This window comes from Miniopterus schreibersii (genome assembly GCF_964146895.1).
Source record: "Miniopterus schreibersii genome assembly, chromosome: 20".
Lineage (NCBI taxonomy): Eukaryota > Metazoa > Chordata > Mammalia > Chiroptera > Miniopteridae > Miniopterus > Miniopterus schreibersii.
Genome location: NC_138122.1, coordinates 15880049 through 15888997, shown reverse-complemented (window position 1 = coordinate 15888997; position 8949 = coordinate 15880049). Strand labels below are relative to the sequence as shown.

Below are 8949 nucleotides of genomic sequence, written 5' to 3'. Positions count from 1 at the left end.
CGCTGATACCCCCAAAGGGTTCACGGAGCTGCACTCGTTTCTCACGTGGGTAAACTGAGGTTCCGCAGGAGAAGAGCTCCCTCCTTTGTCATCGCTAACCCCCAAGTCCCCTCTTTCTGTTCTGCTCATTTCCCTGAAGCCTTGCACCGCGATCCTGTCTCCCTGGCCCCATTCATTCATTCATTCATTCATTCATTCATTCATTCAAGGTCCTGTCCCCGAGGGGTTCTGTCTAGGGGCACACCCACCCAGCTTGCACCTCAGTCCCCGATAGGTGAGCATGGCACCCGCAGGGAAGGGACTTCATAGAGTCCGAGCGTCATCTCCCCGGGGCGCTCACCGTTCGCCCCTCCAGGCTCACTTCCCGAGCTCCTCTTGAGGGCACAGGGTCTGGATGAAGCCAGTCCTGGCCCCCCCGCTTGGCAAGTGTATGACCCCGGGGGAAAGTGACCCATCTTTCCTGTGCCTCTATTACCTCATCTGTAAAATGGGGAGGTGGGGTTTCACAGGTGGATGGGTGGGTTTAAAGGAAGGAATCTGTCTAGAGCCTTTAGCGGTTCAAGTCCTAGTTCGTCTTTGGCCAACGACCAGGCCAGCAATCATATTACGCAACAGATGATGACATAATTCACCGAGGTCCCAGGAGCGAGCGCTGTGGCGAGTGAAGCGAGGCTCAGAGACGAAGCGGAGCCCTGGGGACACACAGCCCCGAAGCGTAGCTGGCCGCCTTCGGGGCGGGGAGAGGGTCTGCGGAGCCTTCCGCCCCATGGCGAACGCGGAGAACAGCGGCGGCGCCCGAGCCTGGGAGAGGGGCTTCGGTGCGCGGGGGAATTTACAGACGCTCCCTGCTGGTGGTGACAGCGCGACCTGTCCTTCAGTCGGGGACCTTCAGTCGGTCCCGCCACCTTGGACTGGAGGGTCCGCGGAGGCTGAGGCAGCGGCGGCACCACCGGCTGCAGGGACCCGGACCTCAGCGGAGGCGCCATGGCCGAGTCGCCCCCGCGGGGTGCAGAGCGCGACCTTTTTCGGGACACGTGGGTGCGATACCTGGGTGAGAGCAGGGCGAGGGGGCACGGCGACTCCCCCACCCTGTGGCTGGGGAAGGAGGGGGTCGCCGGACGCTGGTTCGGGTCCCGGAGATGGTGGGAGGATCTTTGTTCTCATTCTGCCCCTGGGCCAGAGATTGGGCTCAGAGAGGTTTAGAGACTTACCCAAGGTCACACAGCTCCGGTCAGCCCAGCCCTGCCCTTGGGGAATCTCTGCTGGTTCTGCCTCCCAGGGGGAAGCTCGGACCCTGCTTGGAGAAATGGGGTGAGCGAGCGGGTTGCCTTCCCTGACATGCCCCAGCACTGGAGTTAAAATATTTGGACTCCTATCCCAGCTTCTCACGGGCTCTGTCCCAGCTCAGTTTCCTCGCCAAAAAGGGGTGAACACAAGGCCTCTCTGATCAGGTGGTAGTTGCATGGGTAGAATGAGATAAGGCACAGAAAGGCCTGGCACTCGGTGAGTGCCTGGTCAGTGGAGCTGCCCTTGGTCAGTCTGTCCCTGCCTGTGCCCCCATTAGTGCAGATGCTTCTGGAATGCAGACTGGGAAGGAACGTGAGTGATCATGGTGACTGTACTCAGCTCTCCCACAGTGGCCCTAGAATGGAGGTGGGCATCATGGGTGCCATTTTATAGGCCAACAAATAGGTTCAGAAAGATAAAACCTCTTGTCTAAGGTCATCCAGCTTCGGCTTAGCAGGCTGGGATTAGAACCAGCTCACTGGAGTGCCCCCTTGTGGAACAACCCATGCACCCCAGAATTAAATGGAATTAAATGTTTCCTCCCGACCAGGCTACGCCAATGAGGTGGGGGAGGCCTTCCGCTCCATGGTGCCAGCAGCCGTGGTGTGGCTGAGCTATGGTGTGTCCAGCTCCTACGTGCTGGCTGATGCCATTGACAAGGGCAAGAAGGCAGGAGAGGTGAGTGTTAACCTGCCCCTCAACACCCCACCCCAGTCCATCCCCCTTGTGGTTTAGTGCACAGCCTTGCATGTGATAAAGTCACTGTGGTAAAGCAGGTGGACAGTCCCATCCCCACAACCTCACCTGGTGCAGTCCCTACCCCAGTCCTGTTTGTAGGGTAGTGTACCCCCCTCCCCCCCCCCAGCCTGTATGTGACATACTTTATATCCCAGTGCTGGATGTGGAGAAGCCTACCTCCAGCACTAAATGTGATACAGTCCAGAACCCAAAACTGCTGTGGTCTGTCCCAGCCCCTACCCCCCAACCCCCTACCCCTGCCACTTCCCTTTCCCTGGTTCAGCCTCATGCCCACAGGGTTTCTTCACTCTGCCCCTGCTGGATTAAGTTTCTCTTGTGCCCACCAGATGCCAAGCCCTGAAGCCAGCCGCAGCACCAGGGTGACTGTAGCTGTGGTGGATACCTTCGTGTGGCAGGCTCTGGCCTCTGTGGCCATTCCAGGTTTCACTATCAACCGCGTGTGTGCAGCCTCTCTCTACGTCCTTGGCACTGCCACCCGCTGGCCTCTGGCCGTCCGCAAGTGGACCACCACTGCACTGGGACTGCTGGTCATCCCCATAATCATCCACCCCATTGACAGGTGGGTGCTGCTCCCAGCCTCAGGGATCCTTCACTCTGCAGGTGGAGGTGTGGGTTGTACCCACTTTGTGGAGAAAAATAGTGGCAAAGACAGGGCTAGCATTCTGGGCTCCAGAGGTAGAAAGGACAGTCTTTGCCTTTGTCATATGATCTGACAGATATTTTGGCAGTAAAGGCGGGGTGGTGGTGGGTGGGTGGGGATTCTGGAGGGTATAGGACACAAGACAAGTAAATTTCCAGAAAAAAACAACCTAGTGTTACAAAACAACCAGAGGCAGGTGGGAGCAGGTGCACCCTGGAGAGTTTTAGTGACAGAAGTAGGAATTGTTTTGTGAAAATGAAAAGTTAAACTACTTTCAGGCATGGATGGATCTAGGCACCTAAATGATGTCATTAGGGGTCTGGGTCTCCCCATCTTGCTGCCTTTTTTTCTACCGCATGTTGGCTTCACTCACTTTCTCCTCATGGGAGCAGAAATGGCCCCCAGCAGCTCCCAGCTTCCATCCCACCAGCTTAGCAAGCCCCATAGGAATATTCTTAATAGTGACAGCAAAAATCCCAAGGAAGGCTGTCATTAGTCCATTGTAAACTGGGTGCCCAGTTCTGAGCCAGTTCCCTTTTTCTGGTTTCCAGGCTTGGGTCATGTGCCTGCTCTTAGAACCAGAGATGGGGCAGACCAAAATAGAGTGGGAGGAGTTCTTTCTCCAAGAAAACATAGCTCACCCTGAGGCCCTGAGTGAGTCTTTTACCCTCTCTGTGCCTCAGTTGTCCCAACCGAATAAAGAAGAGAGTGATGGCTGCCACTTGGGTGTCACTTGTGCCCGACATCCAGAAAGCCCCTTCCCCTAGCCCTGACCTCCTGCTTCCCATTCCTCGATTAGCACCCCTTGGTCACCCACTCATCACCCTCCCTTGCCCCACAGGTCAGTGGACTTCCTCCTGGACTCCAGCCTGCGCAAGCTCTACCCCTCAGTGGAGAAGCCCAGCTCCTCCTGACCCCACCCTGGTACCTGGCTTGGGGGTTGGCTCACTCCCTGCTTTGTTCCAACCTCCACCTCCTGCCAGGGGATTCGACGCTTGGCTCCCTGGGGTCCAGGCCTTGGCACCAGAGTGGATCTGAGCTGGATGAAAACAGAGACAAAGGCCTCCAGGAGCAACAGCCACAGGGGCAGGACCTGTCTGCTTCCATGGAATTCGTGATACCGAGTGGGGGTGGACCCTGGGTGGGCCCAGCCTTGTCTTTTGACAGGAAAGTAGCATCCTCCCATGGAGGGTGAGGGGACTTTGGCCCAGAGAGGGCAAGGACTATGACCAGGATCGCTTGGCAAGCTGGGGACACAGGACTCCCAGCGGCTCAGCCAAGTCACCCCATGGCAGCGCGGCTGGACAGAGGAGCAGCAGGCACTGGGAGAAGCACAGGCGTGCAGTAGTCCCTGAGGACTGATCCCCTCTCTGGGGCAGGGGCTGCTGGGGCCCGGCTGGAAGGCAGGACAGCCCTGGTCTAATAAATCCTCAAGACATTGAGTTTTCTTCTTTTCTGTTGGGGATGAGCAGGGATGTGGTGGTGGAGAGCAGGGCTGGGGTCCCTCAGAGGTGGAGGCTGCCTCCTCAGGCCAGGTATCACTCCCAGTGGCCAGCACTGGGCCTTTCTGGTCCCTCCCTGCCCACCGGCGTTTCGCTGCAGATGCCTGGGAGTCCACCCTTGGTGCTGCAGTCTCCTTCGAGGAAGGCATTGCTCTCTCTCTCTTTTTTTTAAATTAATTTTTTTTTTAAATCCTCACTGAGGATATTTTTTCCACTGCTTTTCAGAGAGAGTAGGAGGGAGAGAGAGAGAAACATTGATGTGAGAGAGACACATTGATTGGTTGCCTTCTGCATGAGCCGGCACTTGAGCCTGCAACTGAGGTACATGCCCTTGGCCAGAATTGAACCCGGGACCCTTCAGTCTGTGGGCCAACGCTCTAACCACTGAGCCAAACCAGCTAGGGCAGGCATTACCCTCTTTCTGCAAGTCTCCCAAAGCACTCACGCCTCTGGGAGGGGAGCCTGTTGGGCGTATACCACCTGAATCTGAAGGTGCCTGAGATGAAGAGAGCCCCATATGAGTATGACATGGCACTCCCACGAAGGGAGAAAAGGGAGCCACCCAGGGGCTGTCCCCCACCCCTGCCCACAAGCCCTTCCCCTGCCCCCCACATTCCTCAACTGGAAATCCTTTCCTCTTGGCCAACCCTGAGCTTCCTTCAGAACCAGCCCCTATGTTCCCCCCTTTGTTGCCCCTCAACTCTGCCCCACTGTCCACCCCTAGATGCAACTTAGCACATCATTCTTCAAAACCAAGCAGGTTTTTGAGCAAGACAGGGACCTCGAACAGGAAACTGAGGCCCAGAAAGGCGAGTGACAATCAGGTGGGGCCCAAGCTGAGGATGTACCAGTTCTGGCTTCCTGTACCATCTTGAGGTGGTGTTCCCCCAGATCTCGGGGAAGCTGGTAGAATTCTTTGCTGATCTCTGCACTCCCACCTAGGGGCTCTGAGCAGCCCCCCGCCCCGTTGCCACCTTCCTCCATCAAGTCAGCTGTACGGCCAGGCAGGGAGCATTGCCCAGCACCCCTGAGCCTACCTTGGGCCCTGCCTCCCTGAGCAGTATGTGTAACTGTTGTGAGCCTTGGCAGGTAGGACGCCCCCGGTTTTGGAGGTGGGGGTGGGGGTAGACTCTGAGGCAAGGGAGGCAATTGGGTTTATGCAAGGTACTGTCTTGCTCTCAAAGACCTTTGAGGAAGCTGACACTGGCTTCCTACAAGATCCACTCGAGATACCAGTTCATCAGCAAAACCAAGGAAGGATCAGCCTCTACATCCTGTCTAGAGAGCCTCCTACTATGTGTGACCTTGTGCAAATCCCTTCCCTCTCTGGGCCTCAGTTTCCTTAAATGTAAAATGAGAGCATTAGATTGGTCTGCCACTTTTGGGCTTCTAGTCTGATCTTTATTACACAGGTGCTGGAGACATGTTCAGCTCCATCTCTGTATGACCCTGATCAGTGCCTTTCTGAGAGAAGGCTCTTAGTCACTCACATCACAGTTTAAATGTGTTATCTTTTCTCCTCCCAGTGTGCCCATGTTTGCTGGTCCAAGTTGCCTCCAGGTCATTGAGAACAGTATATATTAGTGAACTGCTCCTAGTATGTACATGCCAGGTCCTATGCTAGCTGCTTCCTGTGATGTGGCTCACTTACTCCTTGCAACCACGTTATGATTAGGCCCTTGTCTCCTGGAGTTAGAGTCGCTGGCCCAAACTCACACAGAATGCCCCATATCCCTTGACCTTACCACCACCTCACCTCAATTTCCCTCAGCCCAGTACTGACTCCCTGACTATTACCTTTCAGCCCACAGCCCTCTACACAGTCAGGGGAAGAGCTAACTAAGGCTGTGTGACCATGGACAAGTTACCTAACCTCTCTGAGCTTTGGTTTCCTCATGTACAGTTCTCCATAATGACCTCCTGAAGCTGCTGTGAGAATTACCAGAGAAATGACTCATAAGGCATTCAGCCAGAGCAGGGGCTCACAGAGGGAGTTCCACAAACATTGGCCGCTCTTAATATGGCAAGAGACATCACTTCAAGGGTGAACAACAGATTCGTTCCATCAGATGACTAACCCAGATATTAAGTATGCCATTTACATGGTTCAGGAATTCCACTCCTAATAATTTATTCAGAGGAAATAATTGGATGATTCTTAGATGTGAGGGTGATCATCATGGTCTTCTCTGTACAAACTAAAATCTTGGGAGATCTCCTGAAATGCCCAATGAGTAAAGGAACATTCTTCTGGTCTGGTCATGCTGGTGGCTGAATCTTCCCAAGCGCCTCCTCTGTTCTGATACCTTTCATGACTCCCGCCTGCCCCCAGGATCCAGTCTGAACACCTTGGTCTGGCATTCAGAGCCTCCAGGCCTTGGCAGGCTCACTTCTCACCATAACACGTCCCTGCACCTACGTTCTCGCCTCCACTGACCCCTCGCCATTCCCTGGATATGCCCTGCACATCTGGCATCTGTGCCCTGGCTCAGACCATGCCACCTGCCAGGAATGCCCTCTCCATACCCATTTCCCTCTGCTCCCAGCCTTCAAGGTCAGCGCTAATGGTACCTGCTCCATGAATCCTTTCGGCATCCTCTCCGAGACAGAATCCTCTCTGTGGACCAGAGTCATGAAATGACGCCCACAGAACACATGAATGGCGCTCTTACTATGTGCCAGGCACTTGGATAAACATTGTGTTATGTAACCTCCATAAGAGCCTATGATAATGCCACCATTAGCATCCTACAGACGAAAAAATTAAGTCCTCTGTGCAGTAAGCCTTCCATCAGCATTAACTCTTACTATCTTTATTAAATTCTGTGTGAGTGAGGAGGATTCTGGAGCCTTTTGTAAAATCAGGAGGCACTGCAGGCAGGTGGGGGGCATTGGAGGAATGGGGAGGTATGTGACCTGGGTCCAGCTCAGCCATGCCCTAGACTCACCTGTGGGCTCCAGGTGAGGCTTATTTCTTCCCCAGCCTCCTTTGGGCCAATTTAAGGAGGCTTGTTGGGGAGTAGGTAATGTTTTTTTTCATTAGGGTCACCCCCCAGGGGCTTCCATGGTTGCTCTGATCTTACTTTTGGGTAAAGTCTGGGCAATGGGGCTCCCTTGGAAGCTGGGGTGGTAAGTTGGGGTCCTCTCTGCACCTGAGCTGAGCCTCCCCCCACCAACCATGAACCTGTTGAGACCACTAGAGGACAACTCATCCCACCACACCTGGCCTAGGCCGCTGCAGGAGTTGGACTTGGGATTTTGGGGATACTGGGAAGAGAGGACTTCCTTCCTGATGGTATGTGAGTCGCTCTGCCAAGTTCCCTCCAAACTTGGGGGCAGGGGCTCACCCCCTCCTTGCACCCCTGGTCTCCAGGGCAGAAACTGTTATGCAGTAGATGCTCAACAAACACTCAGCAAATGCCTTAAATTCTTCTCTTTTTTAAAACTTGTCTGCCCTCAGTCTCTCACCCATGGTGGGACAGGTGTACACCCACTTGATAGATGATGCCAGAATAAGAGAACTGAAGTTCAATCACCTTTCTGAGCCTCTATCACCCCATTTGTAAAATAGGTGTAATAAACGCTTCTAGGACCATTCAAGAATACATGGAATTATGGCTGTGACCTATGAGGCATGCAGTGGATGCTTGTTAGAGGGTGGCCAAGACTAACCCTCTCCCCTCTCTTCCCTCAGGTGCCTTGTCCCTTCCCTATGTAGAAAGCTCATGGCTTACCCTAGAAGCCCACACCCGGCTAGTGTTAAACTGGGCCATGAAACTCCACATGGATGAGTGTGTGAGCTTCCAGAGCCAGTGTCTGAATTGCTCCCAGAAGAAGTACACCCTCGTCTTCAATGAGGGGTCCATGGGCCTGCAAGTGGAGGGGGAGGGAGAGCAGAAGGCTCATCCCTACCCTGGGGCCTAGCTTAGCTGGGCTACTGTAATCATGCGCAGAGGTTTGTCTTGTTGCACTTGGTCATTGGTGACCAACCTTTTTTGCATCTAGTATGAACTTACCTGAGTCTGAACCTGCCCATCTGGGCTGTCAGGGTGGCTGTAAACTGCCTTAAAATCTTACCACTCGTGGCCGACTTTGTAACTTCTGCCCCCTTTTCAGGCTAAACACAGCTGTCCCCAAACTCTAGTAATGGGGTGGATGTTTTTCAGTGTGATTTTAAGGAACAAGAAGGTCCCATGGTGTGAGCCCCTCATGGCTTCCCAGGAAACTTGTTCCAGCCACTCTCCAAGCTAATGGTCCCTCTGTCCTGCTTGGCTTGTCCCGCAGGTGACTCTCAGTGGATCCAGGTCTGGCCCTTGGTCCCAGCAGGATGGTGAGATGCTGCAGTTCAGCATGGAGGCCTCATGATCAGTGATGCCGTGATAGAAAACGAGGTGAGGGCAATGCCTGGGGCCCAGCTGGAAGTCTGGGAATTCTCTTCCTGTTACTCTGCTTCCCCTCCCAAGGTTACTTTGGGCAGAGTTGGGGGCCAGCCCAGATAAACAATGAATCTCTTCGTATAAATATGTCCCAAATATTGCATGCATTCTTTGTCAAAGTAGGGCCTTAGGGAAATGGTATTATGGGACAATTAAGACAAATGTCTTTGGAGTAAAGAGAAAACAAAAAAAACCTTGGGCTTTGGATCTGCTCAACGGCTGTGTAATGTTGGGTGAGTGACTTCACCTTTCTGAGCCTTAGTTCCCTTGTCCACGGGTGGCCATGACGAACAGCCTCAGGGGAGGCATGAGAGTGAAACGAGCT

General features: G+C 54.1%; 1 protein-coding gene across 2 annotated transcripts; it reads left to right on the top strand.

Moving 5' to 3' along the window:
* Positions 1-505: 505 nt before the first annotated feature.
* MTFP1 (mitochondrial fission process 1) lies at positions 506-4127 on the top strand. 2 transcript variants are annotated; one of them, XM_081122495.1, is made up of 4 exons: positions 506-1051; positions 1838-1965; positions 2373-2605; positions 3528-4127. In XM_081122495.1, the coding sequence occupies exons 1-4, from the start codon at positions 985-987 to the stop codon at positions 3598-3600; spliced, it is 501 nt and encodes a 166-aa protein (XP_080978621.1). In that variant the 5' UTR covers positions 506-984; the 3' UTR covers positions 3601-4127. The 2 variants fall into 2 exon arrangements, with proteins under 2 accessions (XP_080978621.1, XP_080978620.1); XM_081122494.1 differs by having other exon boundaries at positions 658-1034.
* Positions 4128-8949: the final 4822 nt, after the last annotated feature.

Excerpts from the sequence above, each read along its gene's own strand:
- MTFP1 (XM_081122494.1), top strand. The coding sequence starts at position 767 with ATGGCGAACGCGGAGAACAGCGGCGGCGCCCGAGCCTGGGAGAGGGGC. Across the intron at positions 1,966-2,372 it reads AGGGCAAGAAGGCAGGAGAG|ATGCCAAGCCCTGAAGCCAG; the intron begins GTGAGTGTTAAC and ends TGTGCCCACCAG. Across the intron at positions 2,606-3,527 it reads ATCATCCACCCCATTGACAG|GTCAGTGGACTTCCTCCTGG; the intron begins GTGGGTGCTGCT and ends CTTGCCCCACAG.